The following is a 21,495-nucleotide window of genomic DNA, read 5'->3' on the forward strand; positions in this document are numbered from 1 at the left end:
CTTGCTACTGGCATATAGGGCCGGCCCTACTATTAGGTAGACTGAGACAGCTGCTTAGGCAGCAGACACTGAGGAGCAGTGTATCAAACCCCCCCCCCCCATTTTGCCTGAGCTCCCTAAGCTGTCCTGGTGCTCCAGGTGTGGTAGAGGATGCGACCCCATTACCACCACTGAAGTAAGAGTCACCCTGGTTGGGTTCTGTATATGGAACAGTGAGAGACCATCACCTTGTCCTTCACATTATACAGCAAAATGCCTTTAAGTACCTGTGTCATTGCAAGAGCTGAACATTGCCTTCTACAATCTTGCCGCTTACAATTGTTCTTCTATCTCATTATTAAATCAAAGAACAGAAGGGTTTTCATGTCTGTACGCATGTTTTATGTAAAATAAGACCATATAACCAATCGATAATCGTCTTGCCATTTTGTTTTTCTCTCCGCCATTAAAATGTTGAGCTGCCTGTTTCCTCAAACATGTTTCAGGGCCCACAGCTGAGCTGCTGATGCTGAGAAACCCACAAAGGAATCTGTGGCTGGAAAGGCGGTCCTAGTGGAAGTCCCCTGCAGATGGATAGGAACGCTGCCTTCTAGCCCACCGGAATGGAGAAGCCAGCCCCCAGCGAGACCCAGCCCCTCACGCCTCCAAAGGCCTCGAACTGTAAGGAAGGGGATGACTGCTCGGAGAATGGACTCCTGATCAAGATCACCGAACCTAAATTCCAACTGGCGGAGGGTGCAAATCAAGCCCACCCTAGCCAGGGAGAAAAGGAGGAGACGACGAGCCCTGTGTCCAATGGGATTTCAGGAGCCCAGAGCCCAAGTCCTTGTAATGCGACAGGGGGCAACGAAGGTGCCCCTCCCACACCCACTGCTCCCATGACCACCACCCTCTGTGTGGCAGAGGGTCAGCAGCAGGTGATGGAGTTGGACGAGAGGGAGACTTGGAGCAAGAAAGTGGACTTTCTCCTCTCTGTTATCGGCTATGCAGTAGATCTAGGAAACGTATGGCGCTTCCCTTATATATGTTACCAAAACGGAGGAGGTGAGTGTCCATTGATTGATTTGAGTCAATATTTGTATTCTGCTTTTCCAAACACAAATGTTGAGCTCAAAGTGGCTCACAAGGGTCAATTACCCTGCACCCCCCCCTGCTTAATTTGGGCACAGCGCTGGGGCCTTGCTCCTCTAACATATACTTTGGGGTGGAGCAGGATGGTGGTGCTGTGAACTAACATCTCCCCCCCCCCGAAAAATATGCAGCACAAAGCATCCAAAGGCCAAGCGAGAAATGGAGGTAAGGCCGATTGCTAGCATTTCTTTGCAATTAAATAAAGAATATGTCTATAGAACTTCCTGACAGTAAGAGCTGTTCGGCAGTGGAATTTGCTACCAAGGAGTGTGGTGGAGTCTCCTTCTTTGGAGGTCTTTAAGCAGAGGCTTGACAGGCAGATGTCAGGAATGCTTTGATGGTGTTTCCTGCTTGGCAGGGGGTTGAACTGGATGGCCCTTGTGGTCTCTTCCTACTCTATGATCCTATGATTCTATATACATTTATTTGCTTGAGATTCATTCTGTCATGCCACCCAGCATTCCCACTTAAAAGATGCTGACGGGCAGGGCTGGGCAACGTCAGGCTTTCAACATTGCAGTGTGTTGCCAGCCAAACATCGCAACCTGACCAAGGCACAGGGTAGAACTGTCGCAACTCTCCCTGCAGGAGCTGAGGGGCTTTCATTCCAGCACCTCGCAGGTCAGGGAGGATACAGCTTGTTGAAGTTGAACACGGCACTGGTAGCAGAGGGACTCAGGAGCTGTGTCGGTTTCACCCAGGTGAAACCTCCATACATGGTCCTGGGCGATGTATCGGTACATCGCCCAGGCCTACCGACAGGTTACAAAACACAACACACACTCCAAGTGGACTCTAGCATGGAAGCAACCTGTATTAACTGAGGGAGTCTTAAACTCGCTCCTGGAGCTGTGGACAAAGTAGGGAGCTATCCCTAAAATAGACCCATAAAGGCTGGGCGGCATGAAATGTTGACAACCGGCTGGAGAGGAAGATAAACAGATCTAAGAAAGGGAAGAAACTGCATTGTTGCCTCAATAAGGTCACTTCCTGACTTGTTCATTCTGATAAGCTATTTTGAAATGTCCTCAGGATGGAAGGGAGAGCTGGCCACAGGCATCAATGGAGATATCGAAGGTTTTAATATAGCTGGGATTGAGCACACATGCTCCCTGCCCCTAAAGCATGCACAACTGAGCATGCAACAGGCCAGCAAGGATTCAGCTGGCTGACTGGTGGAAAACTGGGGTTAGGGGAAGGGGAGTAGTTGGGATCTTGAACAGCAGTACTCCACACAGAAACCTTGTTGTTGCAACACCCCCACCTTGTTCCCTCTATTTCTGGCAGTGCACCCGCCAGGCACAAGAGGAGTCTGTAAGCATGCCTGGGGAAACACCAAGATTTTTAGAACTAATATTCAGGAACGAGGAGCCAAAGGAAATGCTGACTGACCTTTGCTGAGCAGCGTTGGGGGTGGGAGGTCAAAGGGCACAGCTGACTGGCTGGCATCTTGATCAGAAACAACTCCACGCTGCAACATTTTGTTGCATAGGCCACTTGTTACCATCCAATGCCTCTCTGAATGGTGTTTTAACGTTGGTCCCTTTGATTCAGGGGCTTTCCTCATCCCGTACACAATCATGGCTATCTTTGGAGGAATCCCGCTCTTCTACATGGAGCTGGCACTGGGGCAGTATCACCGAAATGGATGCATCTCAATCTGGAGGAAGATCTGTCCCATTTTCAAAGGTAATCCTCAAGGGGAAATCTCTGTTCTCAAGAGGACTTGGACGTAGAGTTCTGGGTCATAGTTAAAGCTGCAGACCCCTTGGAGCGTGGAGCCAGGGGCTCTCCGGGGGAGGATTCCTGGCATACGTGGAGATCAGAAGTCTTAGACATGTAATTTTGCATTGACCCTCCAAATCCACGCATAAAAAGTTCTCTACTTACTATGAGCATAGTTCCCAATAAATGCACACACATGGAAAATGACTGACAATGCCATTTTATATGCTGTTGCCTGTGCCCTCACCCATGTTTTTTGTGGCATGTGCTGGAGCTCCATGGCTGCATAGTTATTGGAGCTGCATGTGTTGCATGGAAGCCTCTGCACCACCAACAGATCACTGAATAGGAACACCAGAGCACCTGTCTTTCTTTCTTTCTTTCTTTCTTTCTTTCTTTCTTCCTTCCTTCCTTCCTTACGTTTATGCCAGCATTTTCTATCTATCCAGGAATTGGCTATGCCATCTGCATCATTGGTTTCTACATTGCCTCGTACTACAACACCATCATGGCATGGGCCTTGTACTACCTCATCTCCTCATTCACGAGTGAGCTGCCCTGGACCAGCTGCAAAAACCCTTGGAACACCAACAACTGCACGAACTACTTCTCCAACAAGAGCACCGCCTGGACTGCCGGCTCGACCTCCCCGGCAGAAGAATTTTACACGTAAGTGCATGTAAGTGGAGAGACGGCCATGCCAGAATAAGGTGCAGCAGGGTGGGTGGGGAAGGAGCTTTTGAGGAGGGACGGATGTGTTAAACCCTGTGCTTTCTTTATATGTAGGCACTGGCTCAGGTCTCCTAGTTAGCAACTGCTTTTCATGAGCATCAGTGAGGGTTAGTGGTTCATTCTTTATGCTTGCAACCACCTCTGAAGCCCTCTGCAACACCAACCTTGGTCATTCCCTAACTAGGTGCCAAAGCACACAAGGGTGCTGCAAGAGATCTGCTAGAGCTGTGTGAAACACAAGGTTCCTAAGTGCCCAAAGCATCCATGAACAGAGGAGGGTGTATTCTGGATCTCTGGATGACTCCCCGTTCTGTTCTCACCTCCGTCCATACCGCCTCTGCTCGTGGCATGGATAATTCTGTCAAAGTTCTGCACTGAGCAAACCGTCACTCCTGATATAGAAAAGCAAAAGAATTGTCTACCCTCACAGAGAAAGCTGCCCACTGTATCTCTGCATGAGTTACTATTCTGAGTGTAGCCCCTCCCAAACAGAAAGCCTCCTTAGAATTGTGACACGTGCAGAAACACACAGGCCTGGTTCACATTTAACACTATGTCATTGTTCATTTATCAAACCATGAATTAAGAACAATTTGTCCTACAGATGATCAAACTAGGTATGACTTATTTCTCCAAAGCTTCTTCTCTTTTCCAGCTACTCTTGCCTCATTAGAATGTGAAGTATCTGGGGTGGGGTAGCCAAAAAAGCCAAGGGTGCTGTTTTCACAAGTAGCACCAAGCCATAGTTAAAATAACTAAAGTTTTAGAAGCCAACAGTAAACCATGGCTTCAAGTCACAGTTTGTTGACAGTAAACAAACCACAGTTAAGGTACTGGGCAGGGTCTGAACATGTTTAATGAACCACGGTTTAATGTTACATGCGATCTGGGCCATAAAAAGTATGCTTCACTGAGAATAGGTTATTCTTAATAGTTATACAGTAGTGTATAAAGGAACCCCTTTCGGGGGTATAAGAATGAAGTGGCATCTCCCATTTTAATCAACGGGGGAAATGTGTGCCGAAATTGTCAGAAGTTAGGACCACGCCACCAACTGATGTTAGCCGATTCCTCGAAACTGCTGTAAACAGGCCTGGCTCAAGATGTATGTACATTGTTTTGATTGCCAAAGAAAGGAAATCCAAAACATTTTTTGTTAAAAAACTAACTGAAATAAATAACTGCCACTTTCTGAACAGCACTGGCATAAATTGGACATGAGGTAGCCAGCTCTAAGCTGTTCTTCCTTCTCCCCCACTCTTATCCAGGAGCAAATCTTTAAATGAGGGGAAGCCAATGTGATTCCCTCCAGACAATGTTGGGCTCCAATTCCCATCAGCAGCCAGCATGGCCAATGGTCAGGGGGATGGTGGAAGTTGCTGTCCAACAACATTGCAAGGCTACCCTGTTCCTGACTTCCCGTTTGTTTGGCTTGCATCCATCCAACAGTCACCTTGATGGCAAGTTCCCAGTAGCAAACCCCACTCCATCCCACCCTCAGGATTCATGGACTTTAAGCAAACGTCACCCACTTGAAAATGACCCCTTTAGAAAGTCTGCATCCCAAACGATCCCGTTTCCTTTCCATTTCAGCCGCTACATTCTCCAAGTGCACAGGTCCAAGGGGCTGGATGACCTTGGAGGAATCAGCTGGCAGCTGGTCCTCTGCTTGATGCTTATCTTCACCATTGTGTACTTCAGCATCTGGAAAGGAGTCAAAACATCTGGAAAGGTGAAGAGCAAGGCCAGCAGCAGGAGGAGCTAGGCCGGATTGTATCTGGTAGACAGGGATGGAAAGGGATGCTGAATCTGAAGACGGGAGCGGGGGGGGGGGAGGCTCATGTGGCCCACCAGGCTTCTCCATTCCTTAGTGCCTTAGGGGTTTTCCCAGACCGCACCCTCACCAGCCCTGCCCTGTCCCCTTCTCAAGTGCATTTAGCTGACTTGAATGTGTTCTTGACATATGAGAATGTCTCTAGCTTGCCTGGATAGAGACTGGAGAGATGGTATGTGCATGTGTGTTTGTAGAAACTTCTGGCTTTTGCATAGCTGGGATACAGATTACCAAACACAGTAAGTGTCCCATCCGTTTTTACCTCTGGTCTGGCCCAAACTTGGCATTTGGCCCCTGGAAGGTTGGGAATGTGGCCCTCAAGCTGAAAAAGGTTCCCTACTTCTACCACCAAAAAAGAGGGAGGACACTTTTCATGTTCCTGACTGGCTTGAGAAGCAGCTGGAATGATATGAGAGTATTCTGAAGTTACCCAAGTTGGTGGCCTCCTGTGATCTTGGCTAGCACCCAGTGAGGATGCCGCCATCCTTCCTTCTGGCTGTGTGTTAAGGAAGGCCTTTTCTATACAGAAGATTTGTCAGTGTCAGGGGTGCAGACGCCACAAGCCTCCCAAATATGAGGCAGCAGGCAAGGCACCACTAGGCCAGGAAACCCCACCTGTCCTATGGGAGCAGGTGAAGAGGAAGGAAGTTCAGACTCAGGGGAGTCTGTGCCACCTCCTTGGGGCAGGAAGAGACAGGGCTTTGGCACAGGATGGAATAGTTCATGGAGCTGGCAGAAGAGACCCCCCCCCCCGAAACTAGGGATGGGGGGGAATTCTATTACATTTGCACATCTCCAAATTTTGCAAGGCAGTTCTCCAGTCAACTAAAGTGTACAGAGATGCATATTCTACGGTAAAATGTGCATAAAGAATAGTTTAAACTAGCACACAAAAACATGTAACATTTGCTTTGCAAAAATGTATATATTTGCTAAAAATGTATACATTAGGATAAATTTGTACTAAAATGCTGGTGGTTGTTTTTATTTGGCTGTGTCTTGGGAAAGAGATAGGGACATTCAGGCACTGTAGATATTAAAACTTTCATTTTAATTACTGTTTTTAGATATGGCCTTGTTGGATTTGATGTTGCTAGGCACCGTGGGCATGTTTTGAGTTGCGGTGGAGAGTGGGCTATCAATTTAATAAATTAATATTGCTGCTAATTCAGAGCAAAGTTTTCGTCCTTTGTGCTAGTGGTTTACCTCAGACGAGTCCTCACTCTTGATTTCCTCTCCAAACAGGTTGTGTGGGTGACAGCCACATTCCCTTATGTCATACTCTTTGTCCTCTTAATACGGGGCGCTACCTTGCCTGGGGCCTGGAGAGGGGTGGTCTACTACCTGAAGCCCGAATGGGATAAGCTTTTTGCTACTGAGGTAAGCAGGGGGGAGGCGGGTGCAACAAATCAGATGAATCGATTGGCTACCTTAAAAGTCCTGTGGCAAATGCAGAGTAATATACTGGATTTGGGGGTGGGGGGTGAACCAGGTGCTCTGTCGGGCTCAGCCTTCTCCCAACCTAAGTTAAAATCTAGGTAATTACTGGTCAGTTGCCACTTTCTCCTTCTTGAGCAAGGTTCTTGAGTGGGTGGCTGCAGACCGGATCCAGGCACTCTTGTATCCCTGTTAATTCTCAACCTTCCAGCAGCTTTCAATACCATGGAATTTCAACCATGGTATCCTTCTGGAACAGCTGTCTGAGTCAGGCAGTGGGTGGCACCACTTTGTGCATAGCTGCCAAGTCTCCCATTTTCCCCGGGAAACCCCCGTTTTTAAAGCCGTTTCCCGCTGTCATCCCGAATGACCCTACTTGGTTGTTTTCAGAGGGTAATGCTTGGGGAGTGTGCTCTTTGGCCCTGTGTAAGTTCCAAGGTTCACCAAAGCCTGCTCTGCAGCTACTTGGAGCAAGGCTGGTAGAATGCTTGCTCCAGCTCTATGGTATAGTGTTCCTGTCGAGATACAAGAAGTACCCACTACCTGTATTTTTTGGAAACAGCTGGAAAACAGGATAAATGGAACTTGCAGAAGAAGCTTTTCTGCAGACTGTCTGCTGAGTGTATAAGGGATAATAAGACAGTCTCTCAAGTATCCTGTTCCTGAGCTGTATAGGGTCTTATGTTAGTAGCAAATTGACAGCCAGTGCAAATCCTCGCAAGCAGGATGTGTTATATGCTGGCAGTACGTTGCCCCCTCAAGCCACCAGGCACTGCATTCTGTATAGCAGATGCAAATGTCATTTCCCCCTGAATAGTTATGAAAGACTCAGATGAGGTTGGGGGAGATTTTGGCCCTCTAAGTAATAAATACAGCTACTATTGAGATTACAGGTTCTAATATTCGCCAGCCAGCGGGCTCCCGGTTGATAGGAGAGAGTTCAATGAAGAGGAAATGAAGACACATCATTCTCTGATAAAGCCACATCTCCAATAAGGCCCCGTTGCCTCCCCTAAAAGTAATAAAGGGTGTTAGCATTGTATTGGATGTTTCTGAAGCGATGAGCGAGGCCAGATTGCGATCTCTGTGCTGTTGATATATGGCCACAAAGCTTTCATGTGGTGGCTCCTGGGGCAGGAACGATCTACAAAGTTGGGCAGTGCTCAGCTTTGAGTCTGGAGAATAAAAAGGAACTGGTTTGTTCTGGAGAAAACAGGAGATAAGATCTCGGAAACTGATCTTGGGGTGATGGGAGGACAGCTCAGAGATGTCAACCCAGTGTGTGGCAGCTGTAAAAACAGTATAGCAAATTCCATCCTAAGTGCTACTGTATTAAGAAAGAACTGAAAATAAGTCTGGTGTAATGCACTTGAATAAATCTATGGGGTGGGCGAACTTGAAATATAGTGTACAGTTGTGGTCATCTCATCTCAAAAAGGATATTGAGAGAACTACCGGTAGGAAAAAGTCACAGCTCAGTGGTAGAGTATCTGCTTTGAGTGCAAAGGGTCCCATATTCAATCTTCAGCATCTCCAGGTAGAGCTGAAAATGTCTTGTGTTGAAAACACTAGAGTGCAACGCCATCTGCTATGAACCACTGGTCTGACTCAGTACAAATGTGCAGAAAATAGCCACAAGATTATCATGGATCCAGAACATTTTCTCTATAAAGGAAGGCTATAGGGTTTTTTATTTTTTTTTAACCAGAAAAGAAAAAAGGTAATTAAGGAGAGAATTGATGGATGTTTGTAATACTATAGTATGATGCAGAGAAATTGGATAGAGAGGTAACTAGGAGTCACTCCATGAAATTAAGTGGCAGGAGAATCAAGACAGGCTAACCTTCTCCCCCAATATAACTCCAAATATCACATTATAAAGCTATGGAACTCACTGTCACAAGATGCAGTGATGGCCAGTAGATTAGATGGCTAGCTGTGGGGGAGGGCCTTAGTGGATCTACTGTGGGGAACCCATGGAGTGGCATGCCACTGTGACTGGTGTTGCCCTGCTAGGTCTTCAACCTCAACTCCATTGCCTCTGCTACAAAGCAGTTGTACCTGCCTGTACCTGACTGATAGCTTCCTCAGTTCCAGCATGAGTCGCCATTGTAAATTCTTAACCTGAAACTCTTAAAAGTACAGGGCTCAAAACACAAACTGGAAACTGAAAGCGCTCACTCCTTGCATACGGTAGTAGCTTCCCAGAACAACTCTGCTTTTACTGATACCCTTTTTAGTGAGCTGTGTCTGTTGATTCTTTTCTTTTTAGGTGTGGATTGATGCAGCTGCTCAGATCTTCTTCTCTCTTGGCCCAGGATTTGGGGTCCTCCTAGCCTTTGCAAGCTACAACAAGTTCCATAACAATTGCTACCAGTGAGTTTTCTCAAGGAGGATGATTACTGGGAAGTGGGGGGGCGCCCCTCAAATTGTCATTGTGGAAGACTCTAATAAACATACCAATGGTTTACACACCGTTCTAACGATTTACACTCCAAATCAGACCAGCTGGAGAGTACAAGGAGAATTTGTGTATGGGGTATGTGTGTCTGTGTATCACAAGCATGTCCTGGTTCTCAAGGGGGCATGTGTGTTTCAATTACAGGGACGCTCTAGTCACCAGCACTGTGAACTGCCTAACCAGTTTTGTGTCTGGGTTCGTCATCTTCACTGTGCTTGGGTACATGGCTGAGATGAGGAACCAAGAGGTGGCAGATGTGGCCCGAGACACAGGTAAGCAACCAAGGATGGGCAAATGTGGCCAATCTCAGTTTCTCATTTTTCCAGTCTTACGTTCCGTTTGCCCCATTTCTGCAGCAGTTTGCAGTATGGTTGGGGTTGGGGTGTTTTTTTAAGTGCACCTGAAAATTTCTCCTAATGTACGTTTGTTTGCAATTTTCTGTAATATGTTTATGTAAGCAATCTCCCCAAACAGATTTATTTTTACAAGTAATTTTTGTACATTGTTTCTATACAAGTAAGATTTCTTCCTCTAACATATACTTTCTTTGGTAAACATTTTTTTTTGTCTGGAGAACTGCACTGCAATATTTGGAGAAGTGTGAATTCAAAGGATAGCTACTTTTCAGTTTGACATACTGGTTTGGGAAGTGCAATGCAGACAAAGAATTCTTTCCAATCCTTTCCTTTTATACTCTCACTACCTTCCCTGTGACGGTGGGAAGGCTGTAGCCCACGGGGACGCAGAAAGTCCCAGGTTCAATCTGCAATGGTATCTCCAGGCAGAGCTGGGAAATATTCCCTGCCTAAAATCTTGCAGAGCCACTACCGGTCAGTGTAGACAATACTGAGCAAGATGAACCAATGGTCTGGCTCAGTAGGTTCCTGCATTCTGATGCAAGCAGTCCTGCAGAGGATCTTTTGCATCCTAATAAACTCTGCACAGCCCCTTTTAAAACAAGAGAACACCAGGCACCACTGTGTCTCGACAGCCAGTTGAGGAAGGGCTGGAACCAGTGAGCAAGGTTCCATCCCTGGCATCTCCAATCCCCTTCTGAAGAAGTAATTTTAGGATGCAAGTGATGGGGGAAGACCTTTTTCTCCCTGAGACCCTGCTAGTCATAGTAGTGAGCTAGGTATCTAATAGTCTGATCCGGCATAAGGCGGCTAGCTTCCCGAGTTCCCATGAAACATGTTTCAGTGTGCAACTGGGTTCATCATTAGGCAACTGGGTTCAATGGCCCCATTGAAGAATTCCTCGAACACTTCCTTGGCTGACTAATTTTGACAGTGTCTAGCCCAGGCATCCCCAAACTGTGGCCCTCCAGATGTTTTGGCCTACAACTCCCATGATCCCTAGCTAACAGGACCAGTAGTCAGGGAAGATGGGAATTGTAGTCCAAAACATCTGGAGGGCCGAAGTTTGGGGATGCCTGGTCTAGCCACACATGCAGGATGCTGGCAAACTTGACTTGAAGGCATAAGAAGACACATTCCTAAAGCAGCTCAGTGTGTTTAGTCAAGAGCTACTTAATTCTCACATTACAATGTTTGGCTTCACTTGAAAAAAATGTTCCAGGTTCAATTCCTAGCAACTCCAGGTAGGGCTAAAAGCCTCAGTGTTGCCTAAAATCCTTCCCCAAAAGGGAACATCTCCAGATGTTGCAGAATTCTGATTCCCATTAGCCCCAGCCAGCATGGCCAGTGGTCAGGGATGGTGGTAGTAATAATTCAGCAACTTCTGGAAGGCAAATCAGAATCAGAATCACAGAAGAGCTGGAAGGGACCCTTAGAGTCATCTAGTCCAGCCCCCTGCAGTGTAGGAATCACAGCTAAAGAATCCCTGACAGATGGTCATCCAACCTCTGATTAAAACCCCCAGGGAAGGAGAGTCCACCACCTTCAGAGAAGCCCATTCCACTGTTGTTCAGCTCTTACCACCAGAAAATTACTCTTAATGTTTAGATAGAATCTGAATCCATTGGTTCAGGTCCTACCCTCTGGAGCAGCAGGAAACAAGCTTGAAGTAGTTATCATATCACTTCTCGGTCTTCTCTTCTTCAAACTAAACAGATCAAACTTCCTCAACCGTTCCTCATAAGGCTTGGTATCCATACCCTTTGTCATCCTGGTTTCCCTCCTCTGCACATGTTCCAGCTTGTCAATATCCTGTGTTACTCAGGTCAGGGAAAGCTAGCATAGGTGATACTGAGCTAGATGGACCAGGGGGGTTCTGACTTGGCATATCAGCCAGCTTCCAATGAAGTAGGGATCTCTCCTTGGTTGGAAGTCTTTGAGACCAAGCTGGAAAAGCCTCTGTTTGGAATGTGAGGTCAGAGAGACTGGAACACAGGGGTTGCCTTGCTGTTTCAGAATAAAGTCTGGAGTGCTATTTCTAGTTTGTTTGGCCTGGCTTCAAATCATGAAGGTTCCATTTAGTGATTATGGGTAGCATCCTCCTTGAAAAATATACAGATCTCTGGTGCCTGCCATTGGCAAGGCATGGGATACTCTCCGATCTATGAACTTTTGCCCTTAAGAGCCCTGCCAACTGCCTGCTTGAAAGGGATGTTTGGGACTGGATGAAGGATTGAAGGCCCTCAAGATGAAACGAAATACAATTCATCAAGCCAGGGGGACAAAGCCGCTCCCTTCCATCCTGCTAGAGCCTGATGCCACACTGAGATAGTGCTGCCCAGGATTCCCGGCTCACTTGCTGCAGCAAGCTCCTTACAGGGACCCACAGGGTCAAGAGCGTTGCCCAGAGCCAATCAGCTTGGCTCTGGACAATGCTTTTGCTGGCAAGAGTATAGCCACTGGCCATGATCACACATGCCTTAGTTACATAAAGGTTGGATCACTGTAACATGCTCTAAGTGGGGCTGCCTTTGAAGTGTCTGGAAACTTCTCCTGGTCCAAACTGCGTCAGCTGGAATCCCAACCAGAGCCAGTTTATATTTTATCGCATTTTTATTGTTTATTGTATTTTGATAATGTAAGCTGTCCTGGGGAATTGTTTAAGGGTGGGGTATATAGCCGCCTAAAATTAACAAAAATAATAAAAATTTGGGGAGGATGCAGCTCTATGGCTGGTGCCAGCTGATTTGGCTCCTGGACAGCATCTGAGCTGCAGTTAGCTTTAAAGTCTGAAATGGGCTAGGTCCTAAACATAATGAGAAGCACTGTCTCCTTCTACACCAACCTGTCTGACCACTCATGGGTAGTAAACATGGTGCCCTCTAGAATAGATGTTGTAGGGCTTCTGGGCTTCCCATTTAGGGCATCTGGTTGGCCACCATGAGAACAGTGGGGAACCAGCATAGCTCAGCAGGAGCCTTACATGCAGAAGCTCCAGGTTCAACTTCCTTTACATAGGGCTGGGAAAGGCTCCTTGTCCGAAACCCTGAAGAGCTACTGCCAGTGAGCTTGGACAATACTGACCTAGATAGACTAAAAGTCTGTCTTGGTCTAAGGCAGCCTCCCATGTTCCTAACAGGATACTGGCCTAGACAAGCCATTGGCCTAATCCAGCAGGCTCTTCCTATGTAGTACTCCAACTCCCATCCAGAAGACACCACATTCGATACCCTTGACTGGTGACCTTTGGAGGAGGCGGCTCTTTATGCCTGCCACCATTAGAGTTGTAACTGGTGGGAATATAGGAGAGTATGATGTCAGGGCTGTGGAACTCCCTGTCACAGGAGATCAGATTTGCTCCCTTCCTAATGAGTTTGAGATGCCAGATTAAAGCATGGTGGCGAGGAGGTACCATCACAGCTGAACTGGCTCTGAAAGGAGTGGCTGGTTATTTATGCTGCTGATAATCAACTTTTCTGATTTGTTTTTCTCTTATCTGCTATATGGCTTCTGTGTTAACTTATATTGACATTAGCCACTGTGTTACAAACTGGGAAGGGGGGTGGGAATAAACTCTGGAGGAAGCAGAATAAGTCATGGACTGTTATCTCATTGACTGACAGGACCCAGCCTCCTCTTCATCACCTATGCAGAGGCCATCGCAAACATGCCTGCCTCCACCTTCTTTGCCATTATATTCTTCCTGATGTTGATCACCCTGGGACTGGACAGCACAGTGAGTAATGGAGCAGTAGAAGGGAAGGTTCTGTGTGTGTTATTGCAGACTTAGTCCACACTTAGCCAAACCAAATCTGAAGAATGGAAATATTATCTTTTTGGATAACCTCAGTTGGCGTCCGTGCTGGAATGCTGACACTTGACCAGCTAGTAAGAAAACAATGTTTTCCCCACTTCCTCTGGGGCGGAATCTAGAGCAGCTTTCCTGAACTTGATGTCCTCAGTCAGTGAAGCCATTTTGGACTACGTCCCTGTAGTCCTGTGTTGCCAGGGTCTTACTTGGCGTTCTAGATGGGTCTGGTGGGAGGTTCCCCAAACATCTGGAGAGCATCAGGCTGGGGGTGACTGGTCTACACCAAGGAACTGCATCCTTCCACTTGAGAGGAGGCAGGCAAAATCAGGTCGTAGCCTCCGAGGTATGGGCAGAATGTGAGCTGCCTGGTCTGGCCCTTAGCATCAGGCAGCGGGGTTATTCCATCAGCCTGAAAACAGGTTCAGTTCACTAAGCACAAACACAGAATTGTTCGGATCGCTTTGCAAGCTCTAAGAGTTCTGGGGAAGAAGGCATCTGCCTTTCCTTCATTGATTCCTCTGTGTGCTTTCCCCAGTTTGCAGGCCTAGAAGGGGTGATCACTGCTGTCCTGGATGAATTCCCGCACATCTGGAGCAAGCGCCGGGAGCTGTTTGTGCTGGGTTTCATTGTGATCTGCTTCTTGGGTGCAATGCCGACGCTGACCTTTGTGAGTAGCTCACCTTTCTGTGGCCAGTCAAGCCATTCAGTAGGGTGAAGAGTGTGTGTGTGCGTTTGGTGTGCAATTTGGATTTCCGGCTTCCCTTTAATGCCACAGAGGATGCTGGAGTGCAGCTCTTGGACTGCAAACAATCGGATGCAATCCAAGATTGGTGCTGTTCTCTACAACCCTGCAAGGGATCTCCTTGTTAGATTTCTTTCCACGGGTTCTGAATGATTTTGATTCAGATTCCAAATGCTTTTCCATGCAGCCTTGATCAGAGCTGTTTTTAAAACTGAATGTGTTGTTTCAAAACGTTGCAAATCAGCAAGAGCTGCGTTAAGTGGCAATAATGTTTGAGCCATTTGGGGGTGGGGAGTGTTGAAAAGCCCTCCCAGTGCTACATAACACAGTTTCCCAAAAGGTATGGGGTGTCTCAAATTGCATGTTGTGGCGCTATGATGTCAACAGATTGGATGAGACGCCAAGATGAACTAGAGATAGTGAATAATCTGACAGGGGAGGTGTTACTACCGTCTTTCCCCCTTTTTAAGACGTAGGCATAATATAAGCCATAGCAGGATTTCTAAGCAATTGCGCGATACAAGCCATACCCCGAAAATAAGACATACTGATAGACCCTTCACCCACTAGCAATAACCCCCCTCCCGCCAGCCAACTCCCCCCCCCTAAAAATCTCTCCCCATTTTGCTGTCGTTCCACAGACACGTATTTCCTTTAAAAGCTTGTAAAAATGCACCGAACAGCCGTAGCTGCTGGCTGCCAAAGCCTCGTGATTTCCCTTTCCCGTTTCTGAGAGCATTTTTTTTAATAAAAGGATCCAAAAATATTTTTTAGCCAAGCTGTGTAAGCTCTACTTGGTGAAGGGGAGAAAAGTGGGGTGGGGAGGAGATGAAGGCACGAGGAAGAAAAGAGGGGCGATTGAAGAATGCAAAGGCTGTTTTCCCTTTTAGGGAGAGACCTCCGTGCGCGCGTCTGTCTCCCCCCCCCCTGCGTGTCTCTCTCTCTCTCTCTCTCTCTCTCTCTCTCTCTCACACACACACACACACACAGCCCACCTCTCGCTTCCCCCCACCTTTCCATTCAATGCACGTTGATTTCCTCTTAACGGGAATCTCCCATGTCTGATTGTTGTTTCCTTGCTTTTACCGAAGGCATAAGGCAGCCTTTTAAAAAGCCTGCTGCAGTTTTCTTTCTACCTTATGCTGCTTGGTTGTCTGTGGAGCTGCCCCTTTAAGGATTTGTAAGTAGTTTGGATCGCAGTCCTTGCCTTGGGGACTTTTTTTTATTTATTAAGGACTTTTTCCTTCGCTGTGTGCGAGCTGCTAAACGGAGCTGCTAAACGCTGCTCTACACAAAAGTTAAACTGCCGGTCCTAACAACACGTGCTTCCTCACCTCGCTGACTCAATTGCTTCTCAATTGCTACCATTTACCAAGTCAGCAATCTTAATTGCTGCTTAGCTGGCTTCTTTGTTCTCAGCAGGTAGCTTCTTTGCTATCAGTGACTACAAAGTGCTACATTGTTGGAACATCAGACTGTTGGAACTTAAGTCTTGGGCAGCTGGCTGGTAGAGATCCTTGCTTGCTTTACGTATAGGCTACTGCTAGGACTGTATCACACAGATAGATTCCATTATACTGGTTTAGATTTAAGAAGCTCCAGTGTAGCAGATTGCTATTAAGTGAGTCCCCACCTTGGAGGAGAGAGAGAGCAGCCCTTCGCGAACATCCCAGGGCCGGGGAGAGAGGGCTGCACACCTCCCTTCCCTCAGACTCGTAATAAAAATACCAGTAAGACATGCCACCAAAAATAAGCCACCCTGTGGTTTTTTGAGAAAAAAAAGTAATAAGACGGTGTCTTAAAAAGGGGGAAACACGGTACCAAGCATAGATGGAACGTTTCATGAGAAACTTGTATCACACACTGTTTTATCTGCTATTGCTCCTTGATTTGGAATGCAAAACAGGAGTCCCAGTTCCTGCTAGAGGCACAATTCCCTTCCTCTTTTGGGAAAGTCTGACTCCCAAGGGGGGAAAGAATAGGGTCTGCCCTCAGCTTTACTGTCAGTCATTGCCCTTTCAATGTTCTCACCAGGGAGGAAACAGAGAGGCATCAATTCCCTACTGGATTGCGCACACATTCCACTCAGCCTTTTCTTATCTGCATGGTTGCTGTATTGTGTGAGGCAAAGGAAGGGAAGTTGGAGAAACTGGGTCATTTACACTGTTCAGGATTAGTCAGGTTGCACCGGTACTGAAGGGAGCATCAGATTAAAGTACATTACAGGCTTCTGCTTACTCTCCAATGAGATAATGAGCTCTGTACAAGCAAGCTTTGCCTTCTGGGAACTGGAAGCGAACCTGTTGTTTCCCATGATCTTTCTCTCTCTTGCTCTAGGGTGGTGCATATGTCGTAAAGCTGCTTGAAGAATATGCCACGGGCCCAGCTGTGATAGCCGTGGTGTTCCTGGAATCCATTGCAGTGGCTTGGTTTTACGGTGAGGATAGCTGCATGCCGGTGCATTTGCTGATGAGACTCCTGTGCTCATGCAAATGTGTATCTGAGAGAGCACCCATCCTAGTTACACTTAATCACTTCTGAATGAGCATAAGAACATAAAGAGGCAGCTGGATCAGGCCAAAGGCTCCTCTAGTCTTGCCTCCTGTTTTCACCATGGCCATCCAGATGCCCTCAATGAGGACCTGAGCACAATAGCAAAGCTTTCCCCTCCCGTGGTTTCCAGCAACTGTTATTTGCTGCCCACAACCGTGGAAACAGAGCACAGCCATTGTGGCTAGTAGCTATTGTTAGCCTTATAGTGAGTGGAGTATAATGCAGCTTATTGCTTTGAATGTAAGACAGGGTTTAGAAAGGGAAGACACATACATTTCACTGCTTTGTTCCTCAAAAGGCAGCCAGTGGGGCCAGATCCATACACCAGGCCCCCTGTGGTTGCCTCCAGACTGTCAGTATTTTGCAGGAAGTATTCAAGGCACATAACCAGCAATTTAGGTTTCTGTAATTCACAGAATCATGGAATCACAGAACTGATTCTATTCCATTATAGAATTGTAGAGCTGGAAGGAATCCTGAGGGTCATGCAGGAATCTCAGCTAAAGCATCCATGATAGATGGCTATCCAACCTTTCCTCAAAAACCTCCAAGGAAGGAAGGCCCCGAACCTCCTGAGGGAGTCTGTTCCACTGTCAAACAGCTCTTGCTGTCAGAAAGTTCTTCCAGATTGTAGCTGGAATCTCCTTTCTTGTAACTTGAAGCCATTGGTCCAAATCCTAGCCTCTGGAGCAGGAAAAAAACAAGCTTGCTCCATCTTCCATGTGACAGATATTTGAAGTACTATATATGTCTTCCTCTCCAGGACAGGAGGAGAAATGACATCACACAGCGCCTCTCTACCAATTGTATTTCTATGGTCTGAGTATTTGCCAATCAGCAATACAGCTCTGGGGACTTAGCCCCTTCTCATGCTGACTAGCAAGAATATGCATTTGTTAGGTTTGGCTGCTAATCTCTCACACTTATGACTCTGTACAGCTTAGGTTAGTGTGGATGCACATGAGCTCTGACATTTCACAGAACTTAGGTTAGGACTAATGGCAGCAGGGTGCTGTGAAGCTTGACAGCCTGCATACTACTGTGTGAAAACCTAAGCTGGTGCAATCAAAGCAATCACACTTCACTTTTTTATTCTGCCGAACCTAATTCATAGCAACACGTGAGTAACTTGGGCCTCACCCTATGTTAATTTTGCAGGTGTCAGCCAGTTTTGCAGTGACGTGAAGGAGATGCTTGGATTCAGCCCTGGATGGTTCTGGAGAATCTCCTGGGTAGCCATCAGCCCACTTTTCCTCCTGGTGAGTCCGTCTGTCCAGCCCAACATGTAATAAGAAGTTTCTCCACAGTGTGTTTGCATCATAAAAGTAAAATATTAAAGAGACCCCTGTCCTGCACAACAGCCTCTATGGACACAGCCTTACACTGAGTCACACCACTGGGCCATCTAGCTTAGTACTGCCTACACGGACTGGCAGTGGCCTTCCAGGGTTTAAGGCAGAGGACATTCCCAGCCCTACCTGGAGATGCCACTGGAGATTGAACCTGGAACCTTTTGGATGCAAAGCAGATGCTCTACCACTGACTTTATGGCACTTCTCTCTGACCCTACCGCTGACTTGGCAAAGTAACTGCCTCTGGTACAGGTTTGCTATATGATATCTGTTCCTTCACTTGTTCGGGCAGAGCCTGCTCAAAACATGTTGCTACTTAAGATAAAGCAGCAAATGGCACCTATGCCCCTCCACTGCCCACTTCCAAGTCAAGGTGCATGGTGCCCAAGGCCAGTCAAGTTATTTTGGCACCTGAGGCATTACTATCTACAAGCGCTGCTTCCTGTCCTTAGCAGTAAAAATACCACAGTAAGTGGGAATAGCTCGTGGGATAGCTCAGTCGGTTGAGCAATAGACTCTTCATCTAAGGGTCATCAGTTTGTGCCCCATATTGGGTAAAAAGATTCCCGCACCGCAGGGGGTTGGACTAGATGACCGTTGTGGTCCCTTCTAACTCTACAGTTCAATAATTCTATGATTCAATTTGCTGCCTGTTCATAGCTCAAAATCAGCTGACCAAGGCATCCACCTCCTTCTAACTAATAGTAGGGCTGGCCCTACGTGTAGTAGTCGTGTCCTGACTGTTCCCTATTGTTCTCTGGACTATTGCTCTTTCGGGTCATTAACTAGTTTCAGGAAATTACATTAAAGCACTAATTGTGCAATTATTTTAAGTAGTTTTTTTTAAGAGAGAGAACTAATTTCTCTGAACAAATGCATTTTTAAAAATCTAATACAAAGTGGGAATGGGGGTGAGTTGGAGGACCATAAAAACTAACTCACACCTTCAGGAGACACCTAGATAAACTTTAACAAAAGTAGATGGCATCCTTTGCAAAAAAATAAGATTAAAATTAAAGGGCGTAAGTAGGAGCCCCTGCCTCTGGCAGAACTATTTCTGGCACTATTAAATGAAGGCTTAATCCCGTTCCTAAATAGAGTCAGCCAGCCTTTCCAGTGAAGTCAGCACTCAGCAGCCGGCAAGAAAGGAGAGGTTTAGTGGCAAAAATTGATGGCAAAAAGTGGCTAAAAAAATCTTGTATTATTGTAAGCCACTTTGGATGGGCATTATCCAGAAAAGAGGAATATAAATATTTCAAAATAAAATAATGCAGGGAGGCCAGCCTGATCTATACCTATTCTCTTAACCCTTGAAAGGAAGCCCATTCTTCCCATCTCCCCTCTGCTTCTTTGACATACAGCTCTGATTTGCAATACACTTTTTTATCCCCAAATATTGCATATAAGCAACAGTGGGTAAAATGGTCACATTTGCATGCCTCTTGCTTCTTCCAGTGGGGCTTGTGCCCCCACAGCCAGATCCAGCAGCCCTAATCAGAATCATAGAATTAGAAGCACCCACAAGGGTCATCTAGTTCAACCCACTGCAGTGCATGAATATCAACATATAATAATAATAATAATAATAATAATAATAATAATAATAATAATAAATTTTTATTTATACCCCGCCCTCCCCAGTCAAAACCGGGCTCAGGGCGGCTAACACCAATAAAATTACAATAAAACATAAAAAGCAATTAATTAAAATACAGATTAAAATACAATATTAAAATTTAAAATGCAGCCTCATTTTAAGTAGTCCATCAATCCAAGCCATGAGGGAGGAAAACACAGGGGTCAGACTAAGTCCAGCCCAAAGGCCAGGCGGAACAGCTCTGTCTTGCAGGCCCTGCGGAAAGATGACAAATCCCACAGGGCCCTGGTCTCCTGTGAAAGAGCGTTCCACCAAGTTGGGGCCAATACTGAAAAGGCCCTGGCCCTAGTAGAGGCCAATCTAGCCACCTTATGGCTCAGGATCTCCAGAATATTGTTGTTTGTGGACCTTAAGGTCCTCCGCGGGGCATACCAGGAGAGGTGGTCCCGTAGGTACAAGGGTCCCAAGCCGCATAAGGCTTTAAAGGTCAAAACCAGCACCTTAAACCTGATCCTGTACTCCACCGGGAGCCAGTGCAGCTGGTAAAGCACTGGATGAATGTGATCCTGCGGCCAGGACCCCGTAAGGAGCCTCGCCGCGGCATTCTGCACCTGCTGGAGTTTCTGGGTCAGCTTCAAGGGCAGCCCCGTGTAGAGCGAGTTACAATAATCAAGCCTAGAGGTGACCGTAGCATGGATCACTGTGGCCAGATCAGGGCGAGAGGGGATCAGGGCGTATCAACTGCTTGATATGGCGGAGATGGAAAAATGACACCTTAGCTGTGGCTGCAACCTGCGCCTCCAGGGAAGTCCCCAATCCAATCTGAAACCATACCAGACCCTGCTTAGCTTTACAACTGTGCTAGCAAGTTTTATTGCTGAGACCCATTGGTGACATCTCAATGGAGCTCCCAACCTGCTGTCTCTTTGTAGGGATGCCTCCCTCTGCCTGAGCCCCATTTCCTGTGAGTTAAATGTTTGGCTTTTCTCCAGTTTATCATTTGCAGCTTCATGTCGAGTCCCCCAGAACTCCGCCTCTTCAACTATACTTATCCTTACTGGACTGTGGTGTTGGGCTACTGTATCGGGACCTCGTCCTTCATTTGCATTCCCACCTACATGGTTTATCGCTTGGCAACCACTCCGGGAACACTTAAAGAGGTAGGTGACCATAAGAAGAGCCTGACTTTTGGATCGGACCAATGGCTCATCTAGTCCAGTATCCACTCCTCCATAGCTAAGGCTAAGTCCTTGGGGTGAACCCTCTATATCAGAGCTTTCCAAACTTTTCATGTTGGGGACACACTTTTCAGACATGCATCAATTTGTGACACAATAATTCAGTTTTACTAGCAAACCATTGGTTAAAACAAACCCCTTTCCAGCCCCAGGAGGAGCACATGGAACATTTGTGCTACACACCGCAGCCAACACACTAACGTGTCACAACAGAGTTTGGAAAGCTCTGCTCTAGATCCAACTCTATATCTCAGTCTTCACCAACCTGCTGCCCCCCAGATGTTATTGTTCCTATGAGACCCAGCCAAGACAGCTGGTGGTCAGGGATGATGGGAACTGCAGTCTGACAACAGGTAGAGGGTACCAAGCCAATGAAGGCTGCTCTACCACTTCATCTTTTCTTTTAAAAAATTGTTTCCTTACAGTTAGTGAGTTTTAAAGATAAGAGATGTAGAGTAGGGCACATTGTCCCTGCTTGATTATAAACTGAAAGCGGGTGGGAGGACTGCACTGAGCAATGTGGCCT

The 21,495-nt window shown here is 46.7% G+C and overlaps 1 protein-coding gene across 4 annotated transcripts in view; it reads left to right on the plus strand.

Moving 5' to 3' along the window:
* SLC6A4 (solute carrier family 6 member 4) overlaps positions 1-21,495 on the plus strand; it is a 37,125-nt gene that overhangs the window by 12,752 nt on the left and 2,878 nt on the right. For all 4 annotated transcript variants that reach the window (XM_035138944.3, XM_088657579.1, XM_035138946.3 and 1 more), the window contains 12 exons: positions 486-1,044; positions 2,686-2,820; positions 3,306-3,525; positions 5,182-5,320; positions 6,668-6,802; positions 9,132-9,235; positions 9,465-9,592; positions 13,300-13,412; positions 14,023-14,154; positions 16,567-16,666; positions 17,941-18,041; positions 20,724-20,891. In XM_035138944.3, the coding sequence (XP_034994835.1) occupies positions 603-1,044; positions 2,686-2,820; positions 3,306-3,525; positions 5,182-5,320; positions 6,668-6,802; positions 9,132-9,235; positions 9,465-9,592; positions 13,300-13,412; positions 14,023-14,154; positions 16,567-16,666; positions 17,941-18,041; positions 20,724-20,891 (1,917 nt within the window). In that variant the 5' untranslated portion in view covers positions 486-602. The remainder of the gene's footprint in view (positions 1-485; positions 1,045-2,685; positions 2,821-3,305; positions 3,526-5,181; positions 5,321-6,667; positions 6,803-9,131; positions 9,236-9,464; positions 9,593-13,299; positions 13,413-14,022; positions 14,155-16,566; positions 16,667-17,940; positions 18,042-20,723; positions 20,892-21,495) is intronic.

The sequence above is a fragment of the Zootoca vivipara genome, chromosome 14, assembly GCF_965207765.1.
Source record: "Zootoca vivipara chromosome 14, rZooViv2.hap1.1, whole genome shotgun sequence".
NCBI classification, from domain to species: Eukaryota; Metazoa; Chordata; class Lepidosauria; order Squamata; family Lacertidae; genus Zootoca; species Zootoca vivipara.